A 15,030-nucleotide genomic window follows, 5' to 3' on the forward strand; every position below is an offset into this window, starting at 1 on the left:
GTATCAGTGAGACCTTGGGCTTTGCAGGCAAACAGCATGCATCAAACAGGATTAGAGGATTTGAGTTGTCTGTCTCCATAACCCAGGCCATTCCTGGGGTCCTCCTCACTGTATTTATACCTTCTGTGCAAGGAGGAGTAGTACAAATTGCACAGTGCATTGGGGTGAAAAGGGCTTTCTGAGCATAAACAGTCTATCACTCTCCCATTTAATTGCCTCCCAAGCCCCCAGACAGGGTATTCCCCACTGCTCCTCTATGCTGCAGCACAGGTAAATAGGGAAACGCGCATTTGTAGATGGTTTAGCTCTGTCAGAACACCTCCCCAGAGGAAGTGCTGTCCTCCTGTCTGACCCTGCACCCTGTGTGAAGACGAGCTCCCCTGCAGCATAATGTTTACCTGGTGTGCTTAAGAATCAAGAAGCACAAACCAGCTGTTAGCAGCTGTCCTGCTACCACAGCAATAACATAGCTCTGCATTTAGCTCTGCATTCAAGCAGGAAAGACCACCCCTGCTCTCCTAACAAGGGAGCATCACAAGTACTCCTTGGGGAATAGGTTAACCCATTTCAAGCTACTACCTACTCTCCTCAAGAGAGGGCACATCATGCTCAGGAGCGCACGAGCAGCCTCTTTTATTTTCAGAGAATAATTTGGGATGGAAGGGATCATCTAGTTCCAATCCCCCTGCCATGGGCCTGCCACTCCCTCAACCATGCTCCCCTCTGCTGCCCCACAGCTTGCTGTGCTTTCTCCCCATGGTCAGCCAGGCAGGAGCTGAACAGACATCCAGGGCTGAACAGACACCCAAGACTGAACAGATACCCAAGATGCCAACTGTTTTCCCTGAGAACCCCTCATCAACACATTTGCAACCACTCCACTGGACGTAGAACACAACAACCAGAGCCCCACAGTCCAAGCAATGCTTGGCTCTAGCTGGACCTGTGCTCAGTCCTACCAGAGTGACTGGGTGGGAGATGACAGAAGACAGACTAAATGCCAAAGACTGGCATTTAGGAATGGCATTTAGGAAGGAGCCACTCGGCCTCAGAGGCCTGCCAAGGAGCAGCACTTATCAAAGCAAAGCTACAGACTGATTTCCCAGTGAGCCCCGGCAGCCCCTCCCGCCTTGATCTCGGAGTGACCATCTGGCTGCAGCCCTGCTCCGCAAACAAGCCCAACAGGCCTGTCCTCCACCGACTGGGAGGAGGAAGCTGCACAGGACTGCAGGAGGCATCTCCACGCTAATTAATCCTGCCCTGCCCAAGCGATGCTTCCAACCTCCGGAAGGACATTTACAGACATCATCAAAGGCAGCATTCTCGAGCACCCCCCCCCCCTCCCCGTGGAAGGTTCAGTGACACTTTCAGTCTCTTTGAATTGGAAATCAGGACAAACGGGAACTTCCAGCAGAAGCCCGGCAAGGCTCTTCACCCTGGTAGCTCAATTTCAGCTCCTCAATAACTCTTAAGCTTGTACAGCCCAACACAAGGATACAAGACAAGTGCAGGGACTCACTGTGAGAAAGAAAGATTTGAGGTTAAACATCTGCAGAAATGACCTTCATGGAATGGAGACAATTCCACAGATATAATAACAGTGACCAAAAGCTGGGCTTTTATTCAAGGTGGGAGAAGAAATATGCCCAAAGAGGCCCCAGCCAGAGACAGGGTAAAATCCTGATGTGGTTGCTGTGGTTCACACTCCTGTTGTGAGACAGCAAACACACCGGAGGAAGGAGGTTTGGTCTGCTGTGACACTCAGCTCCATCTGGACACAGACGGTAGGAAGAGCCCACAGGGCAGAGCTGCAACATGGCAGCTCCTGTTGACAGAGAGGAAGGGAGAGAGGTGGAGGAAGTGCAGAGGTGGGGAAAGGCTTCATCCAACTACTGCTGGTAACAAAACACAAAAGACACAACAACAACATATCAAGGAGCTTGTGGATGAGGTGTTCAGGCTCCAGAGGGAACACTTCGCAACTCCAAACAAGGGAGAAGTCACACACTCCTTTCTAGGCTGGCTAGAAAAGCAACAGCTTCCCTTGAAACGTCCAGGGACTTCATGCTGATTAAGACGCCAGAGAGTAGCTGTAGAGGGCTCCAAGGGCTGCTGGGGGGACAGCGTGAAGTTGGCACATACACAACAGTCTAGGGAGAGGGCCACGGTGTCCATGAAGGCTCTGCATGCACCATGAGGAATGCAGAACCAGGCCTTCCTTTTCTGGCCCTCAGCTGAGGGACACCAAGTCAGTCCTGCTTTTTCTTAACAGCAAGCGAGGCTCCTGCCAAGAAAGTGCTGCTGCTGTGGAATGTGCTGGGCCAGCAGTACAGCTCATTCCTGGAAAAGCATCAACTCAGCGGGAGAGCAAGGAGAGGAGAAGAGGGGAAAAACGGGAAGAGGGGGAGGGTGGGAAACAAAGTCTGAAAGCTTGGACTTCCACACCTGGGGAAGCAGAGAGCTGCCGCAGAGCAGGCTGCTCGCCAGCACCCTCTTGTCCTGGGCTGCCAGCACCACAGCCCTGCCCAGCACCAACCCTCTGCTCTGGGAGCACCTTTCTGCCAGCCAGACACCTCCAGAGCAGGTCTAAGACTGCACATACCAAGGCAGATGACTGCAGGAAGGAGAAGTAAGGTTCATTCCCCTCCACCATGTTAACAATTAATTTGGATTTAATGACAGATCTCCATAAGGAGATGACAAAGCAGCCTCCACGTGTGTCCTGCCCTCAAGACACTGACCAGCTCACATCACTCTCTCCTTGCACAAACAGTTTTGCAAGAGTCTCCCAAGGAAACCAGCTCAACCTCCTACCCGTTGGGAAGGGGCCTTGAAGCATGACAAGCTGTAGATGACTGCACCTACTCTGCACATCCAGCTCAGCTGCCATCAGCAACATCTCTGCTAACTGGATCTGTAAGACATACAGAGAACTCCTATAAAACCAACAGGGAGTTAATAAATCTCACAACTAAGTTTTACCACAAAACATTTGCCAAAGACAATGAAAAGGACTCACGCAAAGAAGAGCCTTTCAGAGTCACAGCAGCTGCATGATGGCAAAGACAGAACTCTGTTCCTGATCCCAAGTCATTGCAGCACTCTGAAAAATGGGCAAACAGCAGTACTGCATCCCTCTGGTTCTAAAATGCAGGAGGCAGCAGAGAGTATGAGGGGGCTGAACACTCAGAGGAACCATTTCTGACCATCACTAGAACAGGGACATATGTTCTTTTTCTTCCTCACCTGATTTTGATGGTGTCATGCAGGGGATGGTACAAAAAATTCCCTGTACAGAGAGACAGCAAATAGAGCACATTTTAATAGCTTTTTACATACTTCATTAATTTCACTAATACCAGGCATATTCACCAAACTCCGTTCAAGACACAGGGCCAAACTCTTGAATACAATGAATAATCTTCTACCAAGCAGCCTTTACCAGGCCAGCCAGGCTTGCCTTCCAGCAAGCAACCCAGCAAACATGCAAATACTGCTCAACTGCTGGAAGAGACAAGAGGGATGCTCCAGTCCTAACCAAACCAAGCATGTGCTGGCATGCAACTTACTCCACTGGAGGTCCAGAAAGCAGATGGGAGCCATAAACTAGGACCCAATAAACTGCTGTAAATTTAAAGTCTGTGTGAGGTGCCATGTACAGACTTCAGACCAGATGCTATCAGGATTCACCTCTACACCAGGAATCTGTATAATTTTCAACAAGAGGGCAAGTTTCCCCACAATTTAGAAGAGGATAGTGCTTTGGACCACTGCAGTGGCAGGTCCAACTCAAAGCTGCTGCTTTGACACTGTGAACTCCCAGCCCTGACCCATCACATACCATTCAAAACTTTCCACCTGCTGTCTCTGACAACTGCACAGTAACAGTCAGTGACCTTCAGAAGTTACCATCACATGTGACATGAAATGTTCTTCTTGTGGAAGGTCTCAAAGCCAGAGCTGCCAACTCCCAGGTCCTTCAAGGATGGAAGAGTGCAGTGGAAGGCAGCACAACCTGTCTGCAGTCTGTAAATACTCCATGAGCTTGGTAACTGTGTTGAACTCGTCACTGTGCACATTAACTATTCCCATGGACAGCCCAGAAAGGCTCATCACACATTATTACTGCTGTAGGGCCATTTCCCACGTCTGTGGATCTGCTGGTAAGTCAAGTTACAAGACCACCCTGCTTTTGAGCTTCCTACTTATCTGTGATGCTGACATCAAACTCTCGTGAAGCACCTCTCCTTTAGTCATATGTAAAGTCACCACGAACACTTAGTGCCAGCACCATGTGTTGACCACCCAGGAGCTCACCTGGTCCCTACAGACAACGTGGTCAGACACAGTGCCCCCCTCAAATCCACGCACCTCTTTACAGGTACCAACTGCACCAAAAGAAACATCATGAAGGCAGCACTTAAACACAGATTTTTAAAGTGGTGTCTCACACTGGCAACATCAGCTCATTCAAGAAGGCTGCTGCAGTGGGCTCCTGTGTTTCTGTACAGGGGATTCAGCAGCACAAGCATGAGCTGCGTGAGTCTGATCCAGCTCCAATGCATCAGACTCAACCTGCACACCCTGTTACACACCTCTGCATTAAGTCAGAACTGCTCCAAGGAAACCCACAGCTTACCCTAAAGTGAAGCAGATGTTGACATCCTCAAAGTCCCCTGCCACTTCCAGGATGCCTAGATAAGGAATAATCCTAAGAGTTTTCCCAAATGAACTTTTTGGCCCCAGCTAAAACAAAACACTTCTACTCTGGAAGAAAAATCCGTCTCACAGGAGCCCCTTCAGTACCTAAAGGTGTATTTACCAGCTCTGAGTCTAAGGGAGGTCCCCCAAAAGGGATTCAGCTCTGCAGCCAGATCCATGAAAATCCACCCTTCTCAGAGCCACAAAAGCCAGCAAGAAAAATTCAAATTAACACAATGCAATGGCAAGACTTCATGCATTAAGGCCCTATATGGACTTCCAGTACAGCACAGCCCCAGCTAGGCCCACAGGCAAGTCTCTGTGTGAATGGCACTAACATACTGGTTGAGCCAGGCGGGGCTGAATGAACTGGGACAGCTGGTTAGCCATATGCAAACACAAGTATGGAGTTTGCATATCCATCACAGCTTCTGGAAAAAGCTTCAGTTTAAGAAGCTGCTGTGCCCTGAGGCCAACCAGACAACAGCCATCGGCACCGCAGCCACCTTCTCCCTGCCCTGCTGAGGGTGTCAGGCCACCAAGCCAGGGTTGTCACCCACTGCTGACACTGCTCTGGCTGTCAACTGCGGCAGCACAGCACAGTGCAGCGCACAGGGGACAGACAACCTATTTGCTCACAGATGGTGAGACACAAAAAGACCACGAGGAAGCCAGAGCTATGCTGAGGGAAAGAGCTGAAGCCCAGGAACAGGCAGGCTAAAGTGCTAGCACCAGCTTCCCCACTATGATAATCCATGCAGAGCCAGAGTTCCCAAAACACAGACCCCCTCTGGTAGACCCCTGGTGTCCCCCAAACCAGCCTGTATAAGCCAGGAGCTGCCAGCCATCAGAAAACGAGGAAAAGTCCACAAACTCTGTTACCCAGACCCTGAATTCCCAGCCTATCACAGAGACAGCTGCCAGCGATCAGAAGGGCCACGTAGCAAATAAATTCCTCTCCAAACTCTAGGGGCAGGTCAAAAACCAGCAGAGGAAAGACCTTCCCACACAGCAGCCAGTGCCAGCTCTCCCAGAAACAGATCTCTGCTCCAAATCAAGAGAGGAAGCCTTTCCCACTTAAGCTCCTGTCTTCAACCAGGACAAGGACAGACTCCCACTGCAGCGATTCAGTCACCGCTCACTGTCTTTTCCTCCAGCTCTGACACAATAGCAAATTTTAGCCAGCAAGACACATGGACAGATGCCTCACCGAGGGGATAACCCACACAAAGGATTTAGTGGAGCAGGGTACCCAAATGCTGCTTCTGCTGCCTTCCATAGCTAGCTGTGCCTGTGTGCCTGGAAAAACAACGCCTCTGGCATGTCGCCTTTAATAAATAACTGATACAACAACAAGAGCAATCCCAACCCTCCACTCCGATAGAGGATTACACGGCACAGGAAGGTCAGCACCAGCCATCGCTGCCTGCCAAAGCCTCCAGAGAGTTCCAGCCCATTCCTGGATGGTTTAATATTAGTGCTACAACAGTAACAACACAGCCGACGGAAACAAGTGAAACCAAGAGCTCCGGGGGCTCAGGGAGATACTAATGCTTCAGCTCTGCAAGCTAATGCAGTCCTTGGAGACAGTGATATTCACAGCCCAAGAGCTCACACGCTCTCTTAACGCCACCATGGCATTATACAGATAAGCACATGGACAAAGCAGACAAAGTCACAGAGATTAGACTAATTCCCAGATTTGTACCTTATTTCAACGCCTTCCAAAAAGCCTTCACAAAAGGATTTGGTCCAAAAATTTCCAACGGCAGCCACCAGCAGGATTAAGTTTTATTTAACTTGCCAGCTGCTGCCTAACAAGCCAACACCAGCGGGACAAACAGTAACACAGCCACGTGGTGCCACATCCCCCTCCTGGAAAACAACCATCCATCTAGCACGGGTCAGAAGGGCAGGCTCTGAATAACAAACAAGGGATGGAGAGAGGAGGAAATCAATAGGAAACACCAAAAACACACAGCCCGGGCTGTTGCCTCATCAGATGTGCAGCACAATGCGAAGCTGGTGCGACACGAAGGCAATTTCCTGCAGGCACAGTCTCTGCTGTGTTCTGCAAGCCCAGCTCCCCTTCATGGGCTTTCACACAGATCAAATGTCCTAAACCACAACACTGTTCTATCTATTTAGATGCAGTCAAGGGTGGAGGAGTAGCAATTCATTACAGCAGATACCCTCAGCTCAGAACAGTCCAGCAACTGCCATGTAGACATGCGAGAGCCTTCCCACCACTTTAAGTGCACTGAGCTCAAAAAGGACTTGAGGAATTTCAACTATGCTTCCTACACCTCTAGGTACACAGTGGTACACAGCCATCAAGTCTAGATAGAAGGCCTGATGCCCACCCTGAGAAAGGATCAAGTTCAAACACATCTCTGCAGCAGAAAAGTTGCAGGGGAAACCAGATTTTCTTTGCCTATACTCACAGCACCCTTCTTCCCTGAGCATCCCTGAACGCAGGGTAGGGGGTGGCTGCCTCCACCTTCAAGAGCTCAGGCTGCAGACCCAGACATCTCTGCCTGCTGGGAGACCAGGTGGGGAAATCACAGGAGGAGGAGGTCAGGAGCATGCTGGAGAAAGAAGATGGACTTACTGAAGGCTCAGAGCTTCAAGCAGATCGGCCTTGGGCTCATGGACCATCTGTCTCCATCCCTGCACCACAGTCAGGGTGCACTGATTTACTTCACGGCAATTTCTGAGACATCGAGGCAGGCTTTTTCTTTGTGCTGGAATTTGGAGGCCCAGAGTCCTCCAGATGATTTCAAAACACTGAAGTGCATCAAAACAGTTGCATTCTCATGGTTGAGCAAAGGTTTTTTGACCTTTCTTTCTTTTTATTCCCAAGATGACAAAAGAGGCTTAAAATTAAGAAACATTCCCATCAAAAACATAACAGAAAACAATACCTCTCCAAGAAAAATGTTGGCTTCAACATAACACCATATTTTGGGAGGAAACACATTCGGTCAGAAAAAAAAATTCCGAACAGCTCTGGCTGCAAACAAGTTCAAATAGCTGCTGTAAAGCTTCATTGTTTGCATAGTACAGACAAAGCCTTAGGGAAATTGGTCTGCAGCCCGATTTGGCTAACTTGGCTTTCCAAATGCCACCCCTGGGCAAAGAAACCAGGCTATGACTGCCATCCACTGTGGCCTTTGGAGCACAGCTCCAACCACAACTGAGAAAGCCGGACACCTACAGAGTCAATAATAGCTGGGTCTGAACAGCAGGACACACACTGCCAGGCGCAGACAATACAACCCAGGGAAGCAGCAAATACTGTCAACTAACCCTCTCCATCTGCACCTCAGCCCTGGCACTGCTGTGGCCCCCACCACCACTGCCACAACACTTGGGAACAGCCTCCCGCAGCAGCTCCAGCAAGGACCAGCTTCAGCGTCCGTAGGCCACCCTCAGCACAGGCAGCATTACAGGAACTCCCCACCACAAGTGCAGACAGTGGTTAGCAGCTCCCTGCCAAATCCTCAGCAGCCCAGGAGAGGACAGGCTGCAGTAACCTACATGTAAAATGTCTGAAATAAGTGCTGGTGGACCCTTGCTACCCAGGGCAGCACACCTCACTGGAGCAGGCAGGGAAACATGCTTCCTCTGGAGCAGGGAGCACAACAGATGGAGGGCTGTGGCCTGTCACATGGAAAATGCCGCCCTCCACACAGAAAAGGACAGGGACTGAACACAAAGTGGAGAAAAGCGGCCACCTTTCAGCAGGGCTGGTGGTGCCTCTCAGACCACTACAAAAGACGTAAGCATGTAAGGGAGTTTTGTAGGCCCTTTCACTCTCTGACCTCTTGTCAACGTCTCCCAGCGTGAAATCCATGCCGACATGGAAGCAGTCCCCACTAGGGACAAGCAAAGGTCTTCTGCAGACAGCAAAAGTTTCCAATTTAAAATTAAAAATAAATTGTAAAAAAAGTTCCCAAAAATCAAAATAAAACAACTCCCCCAACTCACGCTCAAAGAGCTGGCAGGAAAGGCAGGGGCACCACGCCAGCACTCACCACTGCTTAGGGACTGACAGTGGTTATTAAATCTAGGATCCCTTCCCCAGCTCCCAGCACTTCCAGCCAGAAGGACAGTCACCACTGGCATCAATTTCAAAAAGACCTTGCAATAAAAATAAATCACTCGAGCTTTCAGTGAGCGTCAAAGCGCTTCCCCATGCACATGTGCAGGGGATGAGGTCGCCAAATACCAACGGGCATCTGACCCCTGTACTGGGAATTCCAGCAGCGCCCGCTTTGTTCTGCCTCCAGAGCATTGCCCTAATCACTGCCTCGTACCAGGCTTTGGAGAGCAGGTGATAATTAAGCAGGTCTGGATAAGATACTGGGCTAGTGATTTAGTTGGATACCAATTTTCACTTCACAGCTGAGGCCAAGGAATCACTCACCACAGCTCTGAAGTTAAAATTGGAATCAAGACCTGCAAGAGAGAAAACAGCAGTGGAAGGAGGAGCAGCACCATCCCACCACTGTACCTTGGATCACTGGTGTCCTCCCAGCAATGCAGAATCAATAGGATGGGGAGGGAGGGATGGTCTCCTTGCAGGACAACATGGCCTTTCTGCTCTCTGGCCTAGAAGAGGGGAGGTGGCCTAGTAGAGGTAAGAAAAATGATCACCCTATTGCTTTCTCCACGTGCAGAAATTCAAACTTTTAGGCATTCCAGAATTTAAGGAAAGATGAGATGGAACTTCGGACCAGGTGCTAAGAATTTACCTGGACACACAAACTGCACTCATTGAACTGAAACTGCTCTGAAAAGTTTAGTTTAAACCTCAGTGTGCCTCTGTGGGAACACCTTTCCACAACAGAAAATGAGCAACATCAATTGCAAGCAAAAAATGAGTCAAAAGAAACCATATTTCAACTGATTTAAGAATATCCTTGCAGTTGTACCAGCCACCTGGCCAAACGAAGAGTCAAAGCTATAGTTCAGCTGGGGCAAACAAGCACATAACCTGGCTGGTGAGAAGGTCCACGCCACCCAGAGACATGTATATTTCTCATGATGGACTTGGGCAGGAGATAACATTTTACACATGACTGAAGCCCATGTCCCAGCAAACTACAAACTACCACAGCATAGTTGTTCCCTTTCCAGCTGCAGAGGTGCCCAGAAGAATTTAAGTCCAGTTCTTGCAGCACCTCTATGGAACTGAGGGCTCTGTTATGGTAAGATCCAGATGAGGGTTTGCACAGGAAGCCCCCAGTGTCAATCGGACAAGACAAGACACACTTAGAAATTCCATCTTACAGATTAGAAAAAAATAAAAGACAGAAATTAAAAAGTCTGTTCTAAACCCCATGAGAAACCTGCAGGTGATCTGATGGAGAACACGGATCTCAAAAGTGGTGACAGGACCACATTGATCTAAGGTGCCTTCCTGATAACCAGCAACCCCTCTTACCTGTGAAATGTTTCATAAAAAGACTGAAGCTGCAAGAAAAAACCTTACTTCTCTAACGAGAAGGCTAGCAGGCCAAGGGTAGTTCTACACTTCATGGTGAGACACATCCACACAAAGCATCTCAGGTCCAAGAAGAGCACGCCACATCTTTGCACTGTCACACTTACTCCATCCATTGGCTGATCTCCTTCACATGCCTCCAGTTCTGCGATTAGCAAAACACAGAGCCCAGGAAGGGTACAAATATCTGCACCCTGCTATGTGCAGCTGTAGCCCACTGCACACTGGATAAACCATGCAATGAAACACTGCAGCCTTCCTGCTGCTCACAGTTCCTCTCCTCAGGACCAGGTGCATGGAATCTTCTCATTCCTCCTCCTTCCCACCCAGAGGGGACACCATTCTCGGGTCTTCTTAATTTGAAACCCAGCACTGACAACTTTGGAGCCACCCAGGGGAGCCTCAGTTCACATTTTCAAGGAGATGTAAACACTGAAGTTGCTCCACCACCACTCTGATTCTCAGAGCAAACAAATATTAACAAGATAAACAAAAGAATGAGAAATCCCACGCACCAAGACTGTGGCTGTAATACTGCCTTGGGGATGAGCTGAAGGGAATGCCAAGCTGAAGATCCACAGCCTGGAAAATGGAGGAAGAAGGAGAAACAGATTCAGATTGGGAAACAAAGGTGATGTAAACACTGGATCATGTCTTGCTCTAGCTGGCCCTAGAAGGTGAGATGCCTCCATTCCCAATAATAGATGAGAGGAGAACTTTTCTACCACATGGATCCTGCAGAAGGTCCACTTGCTAATGAAAATCAGAGCCATAGGATCTGAAGGCATCCTCCTCATTGATCAGCTGCCCTAAGGTGATCCACCTCAACTTTCATGAAGGGGCTTTGCCCTGGGTTCTACTTCTGGACACTGCCCAGCCGACAAATACCAGCCCAGGTCAGAATCTGCCAGCACAAGCCAGGCATAGGGCATCCTGAGGGAAAGGGCTGAAAGGAACACACATGTGAGAGTGAAACACTCTCCCCTGTCACACAGCTTCTGAATGCAGCCATTGTTAACCTCCTGGTTTTCACTAAATGCCCATGCACTTACAGTCAAGCAGCTGAGGTGCCTCCTGCCCTTCTGTCCCTGCAGACCCATGGCTTGCTTTCCAATGGACATCAACTACCAGGGATCATGAAATTTTTTGGTTGGACTTGATGATCTTAAAGATCTTTTCAAAGCAAAATGATCCTATGATTCTATTTTGAGTGGTGCCTGGGGCTTCAGGGCTTCTCAGAGACAGGGCTGCAGCTGGACTGCTCTGGTTGTTCCCACCATGCTCCAGCCAACCACCAGAACATTCTTCAGCTCTCTGGAAAGGAGCAGAGACAGCTTTCCTGATGAAGCACCCGTGGTGACACCATGAGAGGGTTTCTCCCTCTGTCCAACACCAGGCCTTGCACGTGCTGCTCACACGGTACAACTCAACACACAGGACTTCTCCACAGAACAGGTCGCCCACACACAGCCCCCAAACCCTCTCAGCTGCACCCTCCCTTCCAGAGAGGTTCACTCTTCCCAAACAAATTAGCTGAACTGGTCCCAACAAAAGTCTCATCCCATGCATTTCCGACAAGTAAACTCGCTTTGTCTTCCTGAGTGATTTTCCCCTTTCCCTGCTATCATCCACACCAACTCCCTATGCTGTTTTATCGTCGAGTTTCGTTAATCTACCATCTGCCTCCTCTTGTGGAGCCTTAAAGAAACAGAGGATGATGAAAAAGCATAGCACAGAACTTTGCTGCCACCAGACCCCTCTTCCCAATGTGAGACGCTGCTATTTATTACTAAATTTTGTTTATAGTTACGCAGACACTCTCCCACCCACATGGCAATGTTTCATTCAAGACAAGTTTGAATTCACTTCAAGAACAACATTTCAAAGGATCCAAAAGCATTTGTTTACAAACAGCATGCATGGAGAATTCGTTTCTCCCACCAATGAACATGGTCCCCTCCGAGACGGGAGAGGCAGCTGTTTCGTAGCACCCAACGCTACTCAACAGCTGAGGGACAGGAAATGATCCACAGACAACTGATATTGCTGAGGAAATTTATGGAAAATGAGAGCTGGAGACTTCTATTTGCCAGGAGAGAATGGGGAAGCTTCTGAGGACTAAAGCTCTCCAGTGGGTCAGGAAGAATTTAGGGAGGCAAAGAGTCCCAGACTGTGGTCAAAGGAGTGACTCCAAATTTCAAGCCTCATCTGAAAGTTGGCACCTCTCACACTAACGGGAACCTGGGCACTGGGATAATTTGGCTGAGGAGGGGACAGCACCCCCTGCTGAGGCAGCCACACCGATCTCATCCAAGCCCCAAACAGGCCCAGCCCTGTTCAATGTGGGGTACGAGCCAAAATCACAGCCTAGGGAGGTATTTGGTGCAGTGAGAAGACACTGGGAAGACTATAAAACTGAAAACACTTTGCAGTCCCGGCTTCATACACAAGACCTACTGTAAACATTAAATCTTCAGAGAGGAGAAAAAAATTCAGAGGAAGAGGATCATGCAACTCCTTCAAATACCAAAGTGCCAGGAATGGTAAAGGGTCACACATTGTGGAGGGCAAGAGAAGCTACATTCTCAAGATGGAAACAGAGTCCTCAAAAAGGCTAGAGGAGAGTCAGATGTATGAAGACTCTGGACAAAATGGAGACAAAGGGTCTTACAGAGAGCTGGCTTCATGTGGTTCTTGCTCCCCAGAACAGTCATCAGCTTTACACAGAGAGGAGAGAGCAAGGGCTCCCCAGAAGATCAGTCAGTACAACATCTAAACAAGGTTCAGAACTTATCTCCTCACCTCCAAACAGCCACCCATGATGGGCAGAACCAAAGGGTATCACAAAAACAATGAAAATACCAGTGATGGAAGAGAGCTGCCCTGCAGGAGATGGGATGTGAGGCAGGTTGCAACCCTCTTCCATACAGATCCATCCCAGAGATCTAGCCCAGGACACCTCATCTTGAGGATGGGACATATATGTGGGCACAGTGGGTCTTACACACACCGCTGGCTCAGAGATGGGCAGCACATGAAGAGCTCTCCTTCTCCATGGAGGCAGGAGAGGAGAAAGCTCATCTCCTCTACCTATTCTTCCCAAAGATGAGATGCAGAGGACAAAGCTGCCAAAATGGATGACCCTCCCCAAAATGGATGGTAGGAGAACAAAACTGTGCCCAAATCCACTTCTTGGGGAGTGCTGATGGAGGCAGCACTGCCCCCACACTCCTCTGGTGGAGAGAACAAGGGGCACCCTCCCCAGGCAGGCACAGCGGGGCCCAGGCCCTTTAGGTGGGGAATAACAATCCCGAGTAGGACACAAAGGGGGGGGGACACCACCCCTAGACACTCCCAAGATGGGAGATGCCCTCTCGGTCAAGGTGTTGGCCAAACATCCTGAGCACGGGGAGGGGGTGACCCTCAGATGGGGGGCAGTGGTCTCCTCCAAGGTGTCTCTGCAGCACCAGAGAAGGGGGATACCCCAGTTCCCTCACAGGGGAGTTATCAGCGTCCCCAGAGATGATGAGGGCAGTGAGGGCGGGGGGCTGTGCCTGGAGGCAGCACTCAGGGACCATCAGCCCCAGAGAACGTGCACAGGGGGTATCACCACCAGCCTCCCCCAGGCGAGGTGCTGGGGGCGCACGGAGGGTGTGTCCCCCGCAGATCTAACCCAAGGGGGGCACCATCCCCACCCGCTCCAAGGCAAGGAGCGGGGATGGGGGATGGATGCGGGTCCCCCTCCCCACGCCGGGCACCAGCCGGGCCGCCAGTCCCTCAGGGCACCTCCCCAGCCCGGGGATCCCGGCCCCGCCGTCCCGCAGGGGGGAGCCAGCCCCGCCGCAGCCCCGAGCGGGGCGGGTGTCCCCCCGCGGCCCCCCGGCGAGGCCCACGGGGCCCGGGCTCCACGCGTGGCCCCGGGGGACCGGAGCCCGGGCCCGCGCTCACCCAAAGTCGTCGTCCATGGACTTGAAGTAGAACTTGTAGTTGGGGCGGTTGAGGAGGCCCTTGAAGTCGCCGAGGGTGACGCGCTCGGCCGGGATCGGCAGCTTCACCAGGTACGGCGTCTCCTGCTCGTCCAGGTGGTAAATGATCTTCGTCTCGGCCGCCGCCATGGCGCCCCTGCCCGGCCGCCAGGCCCCCGCCCGCGCCTCCGCCGCCTCCTCCTCCGCCCCGGCGCGGACCCCCGGCCCTGGCGCGGCCCCCGCCCGCGTCCCGGCCCGGCTGCGGCCTCCGCACGCCCGGGCCCCCCGCGCCCCTTGTTCTGCGGGGCCCAGCGCCGCCCGCCCGCACGGCGCAGGCTCGGCCCACGGCCCCGCCCCGCCCGCCGCCCCGGCCCCGCCGGAACCGGAACCGGCCCCGGGCCCGCGGTGGAACGGGACAGTGCTCAGCGGGCACCCCGCGAGGGTCGGCCCTGACCGTCACTCTGCCCCAAGCCAGACGCCGCACCCATAGGAGGCCCATCCCCAGCTGGGACTGGCCCCCTGCCCCTGCCGTGCCCCGGCTGGGTGCGTGGGCCCCGGGAGCGCGCACCGCTGGCGTGTGGGGGGCGTTTGGGGTCGTCCTTTACATCCACATCCCCTCACACACAGCCTGGCACTCCCCGCGCACCCACATTCCCAGTCCCAGCTGGCGTGTGCCCGTATACCCCTCCTGGTGGTCTCCCCACCCCCATTCAGCTTTCACCCCCTCTTGACACCCACTGAAGCTGCTTCGCAACTTCCGCTGCTTCTCATGTCCGTACCGCAGCCTTCCCTTCCCATCTCTACAGCCCTAGTCCTTTATCACACACCTCAGCCTTCCCCATGCTCCTCACACAG

General features: G+C 51.6%; 1 protein-coding gene across 2 annotated transcripts in view; it reads right to left on the bottom strand.

Annotated features, from left to right (window-relative positions):
• Positions 1-14,371, bottom strand: part of DVL3 (dishevelled segment polarity protein 3) — a 34,206-nt gene extending 19,835 nt beyond the window's left edge. For both annotated transcript variants that reach the window (XM_027890630.1, XM_027890629.1), the window contains exon 1: positions 14,159-14,371. In XM_027890630.1, coding sequence (XP_027746431.1) covers positions 14,159-14,325 — 167 coding nt within the window. In that variant the 5' untranslated portion in view covers positions 14,326-14,371. The remainder of the gene's footprint in view (positions 1-14,158) is intronic.
• Positions 14,372-15,030: the final 659 nt, after the last annotated feature.

Source organism: Empidonax traillii, unplaced genomic scaffold, assembly GCF_003031625.1.
Source record: "Empidonax traillii isolate 1590-97213 ecotype Southwest subspecies unplaced genomic scaffold, ASM303162v1 scaffold292:size1342341, whole genome shotgun sequence".
In the NCBI taxonomy this organism is placed as follows: domain Eukaryota; kingdom Metazoa; phylum Chordata; class Aves; order Passeriformes; family Tyrannidae; genus Empidonax; species Empidonax traillii.